The sequence below is a fragment of the Myotis davidii genome, unplaced genomic scaffold, assembly GCF_000327345.1.
Source record: "Myotis davidii unplaced genomic scaffold, ASM32734v1 scaffold827, whole genome shotgun sequence".
NCBI classification, from domain to species: domain Eukaryota; kingdom Metazoa; phylum Chordata; class Mammalia; order Chiroptera; family Vespertilionidae; genus Myotis; species Myotis davidii.
In genome coordinates, this window is record NW_006297815.1 from 1,233,541 (window position 1) to 1,249,905 (window position 16,365).

Below are 16,365 nucleotides of genomic sequence, written 5' to 3' on the forward strand. Positions count from 1 at the left end.
ATACGGACGGGGCCTCCCGGCGTCCGCATCGCTCACGGACCGGGTCCGGCACGGAGGATGTGCACTGCAGGTGAGAACCTCGTCTGGAGGGCTGCTTGGCCAGGTCTGTGCCCACGCCTGGTGGAAGCCGAAACCTGCGCGGGTGGCGTGCAGACTGACACCCTCCAGCTCTAGTTCCCGGGTCCGCTCTGCCTTTGCCCCTAGAGGAAGCCAAGTGACAGAGCAGCTTGGCCGCGACCCTGCGGGTTCCAGGAAGGGGATATGGACACGGGTGTCCCGGTCAGAATAAGGTGCGCTGAGAAAAGGCATCCACGTGTTCAAGGAGTTTCCAGGAGCTCCTCGAATTTGCATGTGCCCCGGCCCACCATTCATTAGGGAGTGAAATCCGCCACGCCGGTGCAGATGAGGCTCATCCTGGTAACAGGTAGCTGTGCCTGCCGGCTAAGGGCAGGTGGTGGGTCCGCAGTCTCGCGGGCTGACTCAAGAGTTCGAGTTGGAACTACAGGTGGTGCAGATTCTAGCCTTGCCGCCGAGTCTCCCTGGGCAAAATGATGAGCCTCTAAGATTCAGTCTCTCCATCAGCAGAATGAAGTCATTCCTAAAACCTGTCTCCAGGTTGATCTGAGGAGCCAGGAGGGAGCACCTGTAAAGCGCTCAGCGCAGGTCCTGACAGTCACGAAGCACCTGGGAAATGTTACTGCCCTTTTCACTGTTCTTTCCATGAAGTGTATTGTTTGTTCTCAAAGACCCCCTGTGAAATCGGGGTTAGTCACCCCGTTTTAACCAAACAGTAAGCCGAGCCTGGAGGTGACGTTTCATGGCCAGTAATGGAAGGAGCTGGCGTGGGATCCTCAAAGGGCTTGATTTCCGCGTCCCAGGCAGGGTTTGCCCGGCAGCATGTCCTTCACAGCGCTCAGCCGAGGGGCACTTCCTTGGAGCCGCAAGGAAGGGCCTGGAGTGTGTGAGGACTGAGCCTTCCCTAGAGGCTCTTGAGGATTCTTGGTGTCTGCACAGAACCCTCGGGTTACTGCACAATTGAGCCTTCTAGACTCTTCCTTCATGGTCTGTCTGCCCTGTGCCCTCAGCAGTTTACAGACCCCTCAGTCATGCTTTCTGGCAGTGGTTCCCAGCATGCATCAGAATCACCTGGAGGCCTTGTTAAAACCCAACAGCGGCCTGGTCCCACCCCCAGAGTTTCTGGGTCAGTAAGTCTAGGGAGGGACCCAAGAATTTGCATTTCTACCAAGTTCCCAGGTGATGCTGCTGGTGCTGCTGGTCTGGGACCACACTGTGAGAGCTGTTGTAGGGGGTGGTGAATTCCAAGAGACGTGGGCCAGGGCTGAAGATTCCAGTTCATTGAATTTACCCCTTCTGGCCAGGTCCACATTTCCCTGATCACTCAGCTCTTGGGAGGAAAGAGGGTGAGAACTGGAGCAGGACTCCCACCTGGGGGATCCCCACCCTCCCCAGATGGGCACCAGGGCAGAGATCCGAGGAACAAGCAGGGTCTGTATTCGCTTGCTCAGAAGCACTTCCCCATCCTCCTGCCCTGAGGTTGTCAAGGCGCAGAGAACTGGTCCTTGGTTTGTTGTTGTTGTTGTCAGTCAGTGAAAGCAAGGGCCAACTTTCCAGAGAGGTCAGCAGGGCTGAGGATGGGGCAACAGGCAGGCTTCGTGGGAAGGGAAACCCTGTGGACAGGATGGTGAGGACATGGTCTGGGAGGGAGGCCAGGGAGACTATCTCTACTCCTCCCAGGAAACCCTCCTGCATCGATTCTCTCATCCCTCTCCCGGGATCCTGCCCAGGCCTTAAACCATGCACATTGCCACATCTGGAATTTAGGGCTATGCCACCCACCTGCCATGCCTGCCTTCATAGCAGCACAGGAAGGGTTTTCCAGGGCTCTATCATCCTGCCTCATTTTAAAAGTGAACAATATGGGGCCTGAGGGAGTCATTGGCATAGGGTTAAGTACAAGGTTTCTGGAGCCAGACTGCCAGGGTTCAGAGCCTGGCTCTACCATATTATTTTAACGCTCTCCCCCTCAATTTCCTCTATAAAGTTGGAGTAATAAGAGCACCTACATCTCGCTTTATTTTAAGGAATAAACGGGGTAACTCTATAAAGTACTTAGAACAATGCTATTGCATGGTGAGCAATATGCAACTATTGTCAGTATCATTAATGTTATTACACCTGGATTATTAAACTATTGTCAGTATTGTTAATGTTCTTACACCTGCATTATTATCTCCATTTACATTGTTCATTAGTGGCAGAACTAAAAGGAGCACCAAGGTCCCCTGACTGCAAATCCCAAGCCACGGTTTTGTCCATCACGTCTCAGTTAAATCAAAGCAAGTGTCTTAATAAAAAGTCCTTTGGAGACACTGCAAACCAAGGAGAACAAATCTTCTTTCCAAAACAAAAAAGTAGATTTTCTTAAAGCACACCCATTCCTGTTGTCAGAGGTTCCGATTAATTCTTTAACCACAAGGAGTTAAAAACATACATATAAAAGTACATGAGCAGATTCTATCAGGTTTTTATTGTGGTGTCATCTTCTATATTTTTAATGGAAATATTTAAAACATACAAAATAAAGAAAACTATATAATGACTCCCATATACTTGTCATAGCTTCAACAATTTTCAAAATATGGGCCATTTTATTTCATCTATCTATACTTCCCCAACAGACACACACACACACACACACACACACACACACTCTTACACTCCCCACCTTCCACCTTCCTCTACTGGATTATTTTAAAGTAAATCCCAAATATCAAAATAATTCAGAATGTCACATGTTTCATAATGGACCAAAGGGGTGGCATGTTGTCCTTCCTATGCTACGATTTGTGTAACCAGGTCTTAGTTGGACTTTGCCTTGTTGTATATTTGTCGGCTATTGTATCAAGGGAGGTTATACCTTGTAAGAAACCAATAAGAAACAATATGTACCCTCCCCAGCAGAAGGCCTGCCTCTCTGAGCTCCTCCTGGCTAGCCCAGGGTTTCCAGAGGCCCCTCGACATACCTGCCCTGCCTGAGGGTCAGAGACATTCCCCGCTGTGCGCTGTGGCACTAATCCGTGTGGATTTCTGGACAGTGCCATGAGGACTTCAAGGTAGACCATAGTTCCCATGAAACCTTTTCTCTTTTCCTTTCTCCAGCTCTGCCTTCCCGGTTCTCCACAGTCTTCCAGGGGCGGAAGAAAATGAACATATCCGAGGTGAGTTGTTTACTTACTACCGATTTTTTTTCCCTGTGAAATCTAAGAGTTCCTTTGCATTTTCAGTAAACACATTTTATTATCAGCTTTGTTTTTCTTTATTTTTACCATTTCCTGCATTATTATTTTCCTTTCCTTTCTTAATCTTCAGTAGTTGCCAAGGTCTACATTTTCTTTTTATTCTACTATTGATTACCTTTGATGTGGTTAGCACAGATGTAAACATATGTGTCTCTCCACATCAGGAATGGTTTTTATAGTACCATCCAAATAGGATAGACTCCTCCCTCATCTCAAGCTCTGTGGAAATAATCTAATGCTTTTCTTTTTTCTCTTTTTTTAATATAATAAATATTATTTTGGGAGATTTTAGTTAACAGTTGCATCACACCTTTTTACTACTTGGATAATAATTATTTAAACGTTAGCATCCATTTTCTGATTATTTTTGCAGTCCCAAGGTTGAAGGCAAAGTGACAAAATACTAATAATTGGCCAGTTATAGTATTACCTACAATTTAGGGCTGCTTATTATGTTCTAGTCACTGTTAATTTTCCTACCCGGATTAGCTCAGATAATGCTGATGTTATGGGATAGGTACTTACTTTTGTTTTGTCTATTTTGTTTAGGTAGGTACTTTTATTATGCCCCTTTTGGAGGATATAAGTAACAGATTTAAGTAACTTTTTAAGAGCCTGTAGCTGGAATAGTTCTAAGGACACATCGTTAGACATTTGGCCAGAAAGACAGTTGAGGCCACATTCACTGCAAGCTCTCCACGCACTGTTGACTGTAAGTTATCATCTGCTTATGGTTCAACTTGATCAAGAGCTTGGGAGCTATCTTAGGTGTAGGGTTGCCAGAGAAGACACGGGGCATATAAAACAAAGTATATCCTGCATGGGACACGCATATACCAAACACTTATTTGTTGCTTATCTGAAGTTCAAATTTAACTGGCAACCCGTGCTGACCAATGGGGCTGGTGGTCCTAGCTCAACCAGGGGCCCTGACCTTCCCTGTCTTCTATGGCGGATTGCATTACCCCACCCCAGAGGGCCTGTCGTTGAACCGACGAGGCCACTGTAGCATCACCGTCAATCCCTGTAGCAGCTCCTCTTCCAAAGTTTCAGGAATTCTCAGGCGTGGTTCCCACAGCTTTGTCAAAAACTATAAAACGTTGCCCACATACCCTTTATAAAAAGCTTTTAAAAAAACGTTTCCTGTTCAGTTAGCCCCATGCCCTCTTCCCTTTCACACCTGTAAGCCACCCACGGTCAGTCCTTTCTGATCTACCGGAGCCAGTTCTTCAGCCCTTCTCTCTTCCACCATCATTCCTGGAAGCCAGGTCTTCTTCCTGAGGTTCTGCTGAGTTTTGACAGAGACCCCTGGAGGGTTGCACGGAATGACTGCGTGCTTACATGCCTTCTGAGGCTAGGTATCTGAAAGTGCCTTTATTCTGCCCCGTTACATGAATGGTTGATTGCTTACAGAATTTGGGTTTGAAATCCTTTTCTTCAGAGCATTAGGAGAAAAGATCATCTCCATTGTCTCCTGGCATTTGGAAAGACGTGGAGAAGTCGTGTGGCAGTTTATTCTCGTGTGTGTGTGTGTGTGTGTGTGTGTGTGTGTGTGTGTGTAGGTAACCTGTTTTGTTTTTCCTTCTTGCAAGTTTGTCTTTACCCTCAGGTTTCAGATGTTTCACCACGCGGTGCCTGGTTATTTGTTCTTTTTTCAGGCTGCCTGCTCAGTAATTGGATGGTCCTGTTAGGACAAGACTCATGCCTTCGGGATGTTTTCCGTTACTTCTCAGATGGTTTCTCCTTCCCTCCAGCTCTTTGTTCTTGTCGCCCAGAAATCCCATTAGACTGTCAGTGCCTCTCCAGCCGGCGTCTGTGATTTCTTACTTTTCTTTCATCATTTTCGTCTTTCTGTGTTTTTTGTTCTATGTGTTGAGAGATTTGCTCATTTTTGTCACCTGTATGATTTGGTTTTCCAGCCTTCTCTCGAGAGTTTTGTTTTTCTGTTTTCATAAGTCAGCAATAAAATATTTAGGGTCTGTGGACTTCTTTTTACACACTTCACTTTTCTCATTTCATAGAAGATTCTTTCATCAATTTCGGAACTTCTATTGGAATTCTTAAAAGTTATTCTCTTTGATCGGGGAATTAAACTTGTTTTCATGGTCTTCAGTCTGTTCTCAGTATTTACCTTTCAGGCTGCTGATTTTTATTGACAGGAGATTTGTTTAACAGTCTTCAAGTCTGTTCTTGAGGCTCCTTTTTCAGATGGTTGTTTTTCCGCCTACATTGAGGCCTTTTTTGTCTTCTGTGTGAAAAGAAAGGTAAAACCCTCATTATATCAATTTGGTAGCTGATGTGTGTTACTTGGCAACCAGAGGCCTGTTTCCTTGGCAAGCTTTTCACTGGAATGAAAGGATGATTCGGGGTCTCCCACATGAATACTTGGGACATGTGTACAGACTGGCTTCTCTTTAGTCTGTACAGAGGGGGACAAAGCTCGAGGGGACCCCGTTTCCCCTGCCAAATGGGGCAGTTCCTTACCTGAGCCTATTAGTCTGTTTCCCTAGAGTTGCCTTAAAAGAAAAGCTGTGACTGTATCAGGGTGCTAAGCACCGTACTCTGTCTCTTGGGTTGCAGAGTTCATGCAAACACGTGGAGGCAGTTCCCTGCCTTTTATAGAGACCTGGCCTCCTGAGTGTTAACCCTCAGCTATCCCCTGAGCAGGGAACGAGGGGGCGGTCCTTCTGTTACTCCTGCTCCCTCTTCTGCGGCCCCACCCACGTCCACTAGAGTTTCCTGAGCTGGGAGGTCTCGCCAGGCTTTGCGCAAACCTGAGCCTTTGCCACACTCTGTATTAAGGGGTGAGCACAGAGCTGCCACTATCTCCCTCCTCCTCTACACCTTCCAGAAGCCAGTCAGCGTTTCTCACTTGCTGCCATCCTCTTTCCCAACACGCCTCTGTTCTGATACACATATTAGTGTTTTTATATCTCTCCTTGCTGTAGTTTCAGAGACAGAGGAGATGTGTGTGTGTGTGTGTGTGTGTGTGTGTGTGTGTGTGTGTGTCCAGCCCATTGCATCGAGTTAGGAGAGCACTTATTCTTGAAATTGTCACCACCAGACAGCATTTATTTGACGGCTGCTTTTGGGGCACCACAGTGAACCAGACCAGGACTGTTCTAGATGCCGCAGATACAGCTGCTAACTCCTGGTTCCTGTTCCTTCGTAGTCACCAGGCCCGCTGGCCTTGCCCTGCTGCTCCCAGGCTCTGTCCCCTTGGTCTCCAAGCTCTGTGTGAGCAAGGTCCCTGTTCGGATGGCTTCTGCTACCACTGAGATGTTCCTGGTTTCTAAAAATACATCCTAACCCTACACTTTCTCCTGAGCCCCAGCTGTCACCTCAACGTCTCCACCTGTGGGTGCCACGGACGCCTTCAGTATAACATGTCCAAGAGTCAGCTCTCTCTCCTCCGGCCCAATCTGCCCCCTCTCCTACTTTGCCAATCTCAGTATCTGGCATCAGCATTGACCCAGCTGCTCTGGCACTTATCTGGGACTACTGCTCCTTTCCCCGCCCTCATTCCATAACCAATTACTGACTAATTCCATTTAGAATCAGTTCCCACTTCTAAATCCTTTTGCTGCTACGTTAAAGTAGGTGGTCATCTCTTTTCATAGTCTATTACCTTCCTCTCTGACTTCTCTTGGAAGCAGGCTTTCTTAACCTTCAACACTATCAATATTTTGGGCCAGATAATTATTTTTTTAAAAAACAAATAACATGTTTTTATGGATTTTTAGAGAGAGAGAGGAAAGGAGCGGGATAAAGAGATAGAAACATTAATGAGAGAGAAACATCACCCATCAGCTGCCTCCTGTACACCCTGCAACCTGGGCATGTGCCCTGACCAGGAATTGAACCAGTGACCTCTTGGTTACTGGGTCGATGCTCAACCACTGAGCCACACCAGGCAGACCAGATAAGTGCTTGCTGTAGAGGCTGGCCTATGCATTGTAGGATATTTAGTAGTATCTCTGAACTCTACCCACCATAAACCAGTAGCACCCTTTCCTCAGTTGTGACAACCAGACATGTCTCCAGACATTGCCAAATCCCCCATGAGTGGCAAAATTATGTCTGATTGAGAACCACAGCTTTGAAACACCTTGCACTTGGCTTCTAGAACACTACTTTCAACTTATAATTCTGATGTGTCACTTGTTTACATGGCCCCATCGTCCTCAGAAGCAATCTCCAAAGCAGGCATGTTGGCCCCAGAGAACTGCACAATCAGGTCTTACGTGGCCTGTAAATAAAGTTCTAGAATGCACTTTTATGTTTCTTTTGTATCTAAAAAGCTCAGGAAAGGTAAGCTTTACTTTTGGTGTATGGCTGGAGAGTCATAGACATCTAGTATAATTTATAAGAAATACCCAGCAACTTTTTAAAAAATATATTTTTGATTGATATCAGAGAAGAAGGGAGAGGGAGAGAGCACGATAGAAATATCAATGATGAGAGACAGTCATTGATTGGCTGCCTTCTGCAAGCCCCCACTGGGGATCAAGCCTGCAAACCTGGAGAAAGACCCGTAACTCTTACTGATGGGGTGACCAAGTATTTGGAGGCCACTGCTCTATAGAGGAAAGTCCAAAATTTCTCCATGTCTGACCACTAAATACCTCCTACTATTCTATGTCTCATCAAAGCCTCCCACCTTATTCTATCACGCTGTACTACTTGCAATCCCCTTAACCGAATGTGCATTTTTAGTGTGTCTATATCTTTGCTTATACTGTCTCTTATTCACACAAAACTCACTGTTTGTGTGCAACCACATCTTTATCTCCTCAATGCAGCATAACCTGAGAAAACACACAAAGAAATGTAACCCTCTCTCCCCTTTGTGACCTCACTCTGTCCACGCAGTTTTTCATGGCTCCCATAATTCACTGTTGCACATGTCTATTTCTGTAGAAATTCGCCTCACCAGTCTGTAAATGCCTTAAGAACAGGACCAGTGTCTTATTTTCCTTGGCGTCCTCCAAAACCAGAACAGTTCTAGGCAGGCAGAGGAACTCAGGTTGCTTTATGAATTAATAAACAAGCATGGCAGCAGAGCATTTCTGTTATGATTTCTGTCTTTCCCACAAGTACTTAGACATCCCTTGTAATATTGCCTGGTAAACTTTTAACGGTGAGCACAGTCGGATTCGTTCCCAGATGTCTTTCTCATGCCCTCTGGTCTTGAGCACTTCAGACTGAGCAGCATTGGGCTATTACAGGGGTCGGTGTCGTTCGAGGATATAGCTGTGGCCTTCACCCGGGATGAGTGGCAGCTGCTGGACTCTGCTCAGAGGCACCTGTACAGGGTCGTGATGCTGGAGAACTACAGGCACCTGTTGTCCCTGGGTAAGCGCAGCCCCATGCAACTCCCAACAGCATGCACTTCCTTTCTTAGGAACCACATCAATGTAGAATATTATCAGTTCTCAGCTTGAGAATTCGGATTAAAAGATCCTTTTAAGGAACTTGAAAGAATATTGTATTCTCACCTCCCCAGTGAAAGAGTCTTTTTCGACGAGGGCTCCATCACTGTTCACCTTCTAAAGCTTCTCCCTTCTGATTCCTCAAAGGGCCTGAACCCTAAGAAACGTTGCCAAGTCCCCTGTCATTTCCCATAACAGGGCACTGTGTCACCACACCTGAGCTGATATTCAAGTTGGAGCAAGGAGAAGAACCATGGATAGTAAAGGGAGAGTACCCGAGTCAGAGCCATCCAGGTGAGTTAATGAAGTCAGGTCAAGGCAACTGGTAGAAACTGAATCCCAAGAGTCCAGGTCAAGGGTTGGTATCTTTGAAATATGTTTCAGAAATCTCTTATAGAGGCTCCACTTTTAGACATGACTAAAGACAAATAAGTACCATACCTTAGCTATGAAACCTCCAAATTTCACTTTCACATACAATTTTTAAATTTTCTGTTTCACATGTATAGAGAGAGATTTGCTTGGTTTTTGTGGCATCCATTTGCTGCCTCCCTCATCTTAGACCTTTATTTCTCTGTTTTCCTCTCTGTTCAACAATGGCCATTGTTCACCTTCCCACCAGTGCTACACACTCTATAGCAGGGGTCCTCAAACTACGGCCCGCGGGCCACATGCAAATACAAATATTGTATTTGTTCCCGTTTTGTTTTGTTTTTTACTTCAAAATAAGATATGTGCAGTGTGCATAGGAATTTGTTCATAGTTTTTTTTAAACTATAGTCTGGCCCTCCAACGGCCTGAGGGACAGTGAACTGGCCCCGTTTAAAAAGTTTGAGGACCCCTGCTCTATAGAGATGCATTTATTGATACATTCTTTTATTCAACAAATATTTAGGTATTTAATGCCTGCTGTGCACCAGTCACATTCCAAGCACAGGGGTACAAAAGCAAAGTCTCTAGTCCTATCAGTAGACCTGGTGAGCAGAGAAATATGCAGTATGCCTGGTGGTAACCAGCACCCTGAAAGTTAAAGTCAGGTGAAGGGGATAGAGATTGGCAGGGAAGTCAGGAATGGCCTCTTTGAGGAGGAAGAAAAGTGGAATGGAGGGAGACATGGGTTACCTGAGAGATTTCCAGATGGAGGGAGCAGCCGGAGCCAAGCCTCTGAGACAGGAGTGCCCTTGGTGTAATCAGGGAACACCAAGGAAGTCAAAGAGGGTTTATTGAAGAGAAATTAGCAGGTGATTACAGAGAGTTACCTGGGGGCAAAACTTTTCAGGCCTGGTAAAGACTGAATTCTACTGTGAGGGAAACAATGGGTAAGAGAAGAAGTCAAGAACTATGCCCTTCAGCACTACATTTGCAAGTCAGGAAGACACGGGCTTCTAGCAAGAGAGACTGAGAAGGAGCACCCACTCTATAGGGGGAGAGTCAGGAGAGAGGGGTGTTCAGAAGCCACATAAACAGTGTTTTCTGAAGGAAGGAGTGGATTCCAATATACAGATGCAAGTGTAAAGTCAGCCTTGTCCCTTCTTTTCCTGAAAATTACCCAGAGGCCACAAGGAGAAAAGTCAACTCTATATTTGTTGTAGGTGAGAGGCAGCTGAAATCTCAAACATAAGAATAACAAATTTTAAAGGTGGAAAACTGCCAAAAGCAATGGACATCAGGAAGTAGATCATGGAAGTAGAAGTGCTTAGGAAATAGTGTGAGAACATATTGTACAGATAGTATTTACTTGTAATATTTATCACAAATGGAATTTTAAAAAGTGAGGAGATATATATATAACATACTTTATTGATTTTTTACAGAGAGGAAGGGAGAGGGATATAGAGAATTAGAAACATCGATCAGCTGCCTTCTGCACACCCCTACTGGGGATGTGCCCACAGCCAAGGTACATGCCCTTGACAGGAATTGAATCTGGGACCCTTCAGTCTGCGGGCCGATGCTCTATCCACTGAGCCAGACCGGTTAGGGCAGAGGATATATATTTTTTAAACAACAGGAAAGTAGCATTGCCCTGAAGGATGCCTGGTTCCAAGAAGAGCTAAGGATGGAATGTGTGCTAAATCAGTGAAGAACATGAAAGTGGGTTTGTGTTTGGAAATGCGCAATATATGGGATTAAATATCTGATTTTGTAGAAGCTAACAATATTGTAGACTTGTGGGATGATCATTTGAACATGTACTGTGAATTTAGGCATATGAAACTAGTATCAACTCTTAAGTATAAACATTCAACATCAAATTTTTCTCTATCTGCTACAGAAAAGTCATAAGCTTTTAAACACACAGCTGATATTATTGAATAAAATGAGAATAGCAGAGGATAACAATAATTACCCAAAGCCAAAAATTTTTAAGATGAAAATTAGTATTGGTCCTAGGATCAAGTTGAATAGCTAGGTACTTGAGCTCCCACAGACAAGGAGAAATCAGAGAGGAAGAAAACATGACATAAACGTGGAAATAAATATTAGTATTGTGACTGCAGACTGAAAGTGGAAAAAGTAGAGTGTCAATCGGGACAGATTATATTGATTAACTCTGATAGCTCAAATGATAGCACCAGCAATCAAAACACAGGGGAGTTGGATCCTGTTGTAAGCATGGCTTGTCCTCTCATATATTTTAACATTCTCTTTGGACATTGTTTTTCCATATCACAGCTACATGGAGAGATGGGGCCAGAACTATAGGACTGACCTTTAGACCAGAGGAAATGAATGATTTTATAAATATATGTGTGAGTTGGTATACAGAATGGGAAAGAAGAGAAAGAGATTAGAAGCATGTAGACTGTAAGAAGGATCCTGCTGCATTATTTAAAGCATAAGGAGAGGAGGATAAGGTTCTAGTCTTTAATCTGCCCCCAAACTTAACCTTTGCTCTGATATGTCCCTTGGTCACCCTTTAGTCTTCCTTGCCTCCCTACTCAGTGTCCCTTATCTTCGCCCCATTCTTTGACTAACCTCCATCCTTGGATCAGTTGTTTTCCTGACATCCTTTGTTCTCAGTTCACCATTCCTTCTGCTTTATTTCAAACTCTCTACCTATTTTAATGTTATATTATAACAAGCCAAACCTACTGGATTAATTTTCAGCTTTTTCTCTCTTTTTCTACTATGGTATGTGTTTTTGTCTTTGTTTTCATGTTACCAAACAAAAGAGTTAAATATTTGCTAAAGAGTTCTTTCATCCCAGAAGACTATGTCTAAAATCTAAGAATCAACTCAATATAGGGCACTTGTATACAACTCTATTGCTTTAAGAATATGTTAAGATTTATAATGTATGTTAATTTTTAATATTTATAGAAGTCCAGAAAGTCAATAACATGAAAGAGAGGAGCCAAGAAAATGAAGATATATATCCAAAGCAAGCTTTATTCAGCAACAACAAAACAATGACTAAGGAGAGAAGTAAAACCTTAGGAGAAGAATTTAATATGGCCACAAACCCAGTGTCTTCAAGAAAAATATCTCATAAATGTGACTCATTTGGAACAAACTTGAAAAGTGTTTCAGAATTAATTCTTAGTAATAGAATCCATGCAATAAAAAAGCCCGATTTCAATGGGTGTGTATTCCTTGATACTATGCATGAGAAAACTCATACAATGAGCAAGCCCTGTGACAATGATCAAAAGAATTCCCACAGTCATAATGATTACTTTAGTCAACATCAGAAGAATTCAGCTTCAGAGCAACTTCTTACATATAATAATTGTGGGAAAGCCTTTCACGAAAAACCAGCCTTTGTTACATATAAGAGAGTTCCCACAGGAGAGAACCCCTCTGAAGGTAAAAAACATAGAACAACCTTCAAGCAAAAGCTAAAGTTCGGTGCTTATCTGAGAACCCTGAGGGAAAGGAAGCCACACGAATCCAGTAAAAATGGGAAATCTTCATGGGTAAAGTCAAAACGTGCACATCAGAGAACTCATATAGGGGAGACATACTCCGAATGTAATAAATTGGAGAAATCCTGTAGCAAGAAGTCAAACCTTACTCAACATCAGAGAATGCACACAGGAGGAAAATCTGATGAGTATAATGAAAGTGAGGAGGCCTTGCAGAAGTCATGCCACACTCAAGATGAGAGAACTCACAGAGGAAAGAAAACCTATGACTGTAATAAATGTGGGAAATCCTTCCATGAAAAGTCATGCCTTGCTCAACATCAGAAAATTCATACAACAGAAAAACACAGTGAGTGTAATGAAAGTGAGAAAGCCATAAAGAAGTCATGCCTCACTCAAAACCAGAGAATTAACACAGGAGAAAAAAGCTTTGAAGGTAATAAGTGTGAGAAATCCTCCTGCAAAAAGTTGAAACTTGGTCAACATCAGAGAACACACTTGAGGAAAATAACCAATAAATGTAATGAAAGTGGGAGGGCTTTAAGTTATAAGTCAGACCTCACTCAAAATCAGAGTGTTCACAAAGGAAAGAAAACCTATGACTGTAATAAATGTGGAAAAATCTTCCATAAGAAAACAGACCTTACTCAACATCAGAGAACACACATAGGGAAAAAACCCTATGAATGTAATGAATGTGGAAAGTCCTTCTTTGTGAAGTCCAACCTCACTGAACATCAGAGAACTCACACGGGAGAAAAACCATATGAATGTAATGAATGTGGAAAATCCTTCTGCCAGAAGTCAGCCCTCACAGTGCACCAGAGAACTCACACGGGAGAGAAACCGTATCGATGTAATGAATGTGGGAAAACCTTTTGTGTGAAATCAAACCTTACTCAACATCAAAGGACCCACACCGGAGAGAAACCCTATAAATGTGATGAGTGCTGGAGGTCTTTCTGTGTGAAGTCTAACCTTGTTGTACATCAGAGAACTCATACAGGAGAGAAACCCTACAAATGTCCAGAATGTGGGAAAACTTTCTATGAAAAGTCAGCACTCACAAAACATCAGAGAATTCACACAGGGGAAAAGCCCTATGAATGTCATGAATGTAGCAAAACCTTCAGCCAGAGGTCAGCCCTCACCAAACATCAAAGAAGAACACACAAGAAGAAAACTCCTGTCAACACTCTCCATGGGAGGGAGCCTGCATGTACAAGTCAAACTTATTGAACATCAGCAAGTTGCAGGACAGAAATGCTAAGATGTCAGTACATAGGGAAGTCTTTATCAATAGGTTACAGCTAATTGAAATGAGAGGATTAATATAGGAGTGTAACCCTTTGTATACTTGGAGTGCATGAAAGCTTTCAACAAGTACTCAAAGATGTTGAGGGGAAATATGTCATTTTAAGGAATATGAATTAAAATGTTATTGTAGAAATATTGTGTAACTAGAGATCATATTTCAGATGTAACACCAAACTTGTTACAGAAAAGATAACAGAAAATATTCAGTTTTAAATGGGATGTGACATGTGGAGCTTTTGTATCCAATTATTAACTGACTAGAAGCCCGGTGCACAAATTCATGCACAGGTGGGGTCCTGCTGGCCCAGCTCAATTGGGGTGTTGGGAGCCGATTGGGGGTCAGGCCAGCTGGGGAGTGCTGATCAGGGCCCAGATCAGGCTGGTTGGCTGCCACAGCGCATGTCATAGCCACTGGTCATTCCAGTCATTCTGATTGTTCTGCTATTCCAGTTGCTGGGCTTATATATTATATAGATATGTGAATTCAACTTGTACATATTTTTTGTGGTAACTTATTACTTTTTATTTTTATTTATGTTTACTTTGATTTTGTTTCTCTTTCACTTTCATCACTTTTTATATTTTGGTCAAGGTTCATATTATTTCTAAAAATACTAGGGAACAAAGAAAAATAATACAATCAAGAAGATCAAGAAGGCTAGGCCCAAATGATGAGTGGTGGAGATACTTGAAAAAGGTTTTGAATGCAGAAAAATAAATGAAAGGGAAAAAAATCTTAACTATGATCCTTACACCAAAACATCACTTTTGCTAACATTCTAATGCAATCATTTCAAGCCTGTTTCTTGAAAATTAAATAGTTTATAAAAAGTAATATATATGTATATACATACATACAAAGATAATAAAAGCAATACTTATATATTCATGACCCATTATGAAGTTTATTCTCTCTAAATGTAAGCCCCTTCTTTTTCTTTTCCTTATTTTATTTTATTTTTTAATATATATTTATTGACTTCATAGAGAGAGAGAAAGAGAGAGAGAAAGAGAGAGAGAGAGAGAGAGAAACATCAATGATGAGAGAGAATCATGGATTGGCTGCCTCCTGCAAGTCCCCCATCAGGGATCAAGCCCACAACCCGGACATGTGCCCTTGATCAGAATTGAACCCAGACCCTCAGTCCACAGGCCAACACTCTATCCACTGAGCCAAACTGGCCAGGGCAGCCCCTTCTTTTTCCACAGATGTAATTGCTATCCTAGATTTTCTGTTAACCATCCACTCATTTTTCTTTGTAGTTTTACTTCTTATATGTGTATCCCTGCTGAATTCTGTTTTTGAACCTTATATAACTTGGTATCTATATTTTTCCATTTTTTATTCAACATTGTCTTCAGATACAACATTCTTGATGTGTTTAACTGAGATAAATTCGTTTTTATTGGTGTATATTTCTCCCCAGTGTATCACCATACCAACATTTATTTATCTAGTCTATCATGAATGGATTTGTTGCTTTCTGGTTGTTGTTTTTTTTTTAAATTTTATAAAAATTATGCAATATTGCAATGAAAATGTTTGTGACGCGTGTGGTTGCAGATGTACACGTTTCTCTGGGACAGTGTTTTTCTGCGATGGAGCTCCTGGCCTTCCAGATGAGCCTCTTCTTCCCGCCCTTTCACTGACACATTGCAGGGTGTTTAGCACCTGTGGCTCCTCCACCCACGAAAGCCTGAAGCACCCTCAGTCAGAGTGTCAACCAAACAACCCAAATATTTCCAAACACCTTTTGGGATGCCCAGATGAAAACTATTGTTTTAATGTACTGGTATGTACCTAGAAGGGGAATTGTTGGGGCACAGGGCATGTGACTGCTGGGTTTTCACTTAAGATGTATGGGTTTCTAATTAGATAGGGGAAGACTTTTTTAGGTAAATTGGGCTGTGTATAGGTACATGTACAGGAGTGTGCTATAGAGTGTACCTATGCATATTGAAATCCACACTGTCTCTGAATCTCAACAATACAGTCTACAGGGTGTGGCAAAGTATATTTACAGTTGTGAATACATGAAACACAGAGTTTATTCTTGTATTATTATTATTGTACTAGAGGCCCGGTGCATGAAATTCATGCACGGGTAGGGTCCCTAGGCCTGGCGGGGGATCAGGACAGATTGGGGCCTTCCTTCGTTATGCGCTGCCCCCTGGTGGTCAGTGCACGTCATAGTGAGCGATAGAACTCCCAGTCTCCCCGTTGAACTCCGTGGGGACACTTTGCATATTAGCCTTTTATTTATATAGATTCTCCATACTAACAACTGTCAATCTACTTTTGCCTCGCCCTGGTAACCAATGCCTGTCTCTGATGGCACCCACAGCCCCTGGAATCTCAAGCCTAGCTTCTGGTAAACTCTAACCAGGGCCACTAAACACAAAAACAGGCTGGAGAGTCCATGAGCC

At 43.1% G+C, this 16,365-nt stretch overlaps 1 protein-coding gene across 1 annotated transcript; it reads left to right on the forward strand.

Annotated features, from left to right (window-relative positions):
- Window positions 1-1,131: 1,131 nt before the first annotated feature.
- On the forward strand, window positions 1,132-14,215 carry ZNF334 (zinc finger protein 334). Its single transcript, XM_006773560.2, has 5 exons — window positions 1,132-1,201; window positions 3,181-3,239; window positions 8,549-8,675; window positions 8,951-9,046; window positions 12,077-14,215. Exons 1-5 carry the CDS (start codon window positions 1,132-1,134, stop codon window positions 13,858-13,860), a joined length of 2,136 nt encoding a protein of 711 aa, XP_006773623.1. The 3' UTR covers window positions 13,861-14,215.
- Window positions 14,216-16,365: the final 2,150 nt, after the last annotated feature.

Bases quoted from the DNA above. Each gene is read 5' to 3' on its own strand.
- ZNF334 (XM_006773560.2), top strand. From the start codon at position 1,132: ATGCATCAGAATCACCTGGAGGCCTTGTTAAAACCCAACAGCGGCCTG. The intron at 3,240-8,548 runs GTGAGTTGTTTA...GGGCTATTACAG, and splicing joins AGAAAATGAACATATCCGAG to GGGTCGGTGTCGTTCGAGGA. The intron at 9,047-12,076 runs GTGAGTTAATGA...TAATATTTATAG, and splicing joins CCCGAGTCAGAGCCATCCAG to AAGTCCAGAAAGTCAATAAC.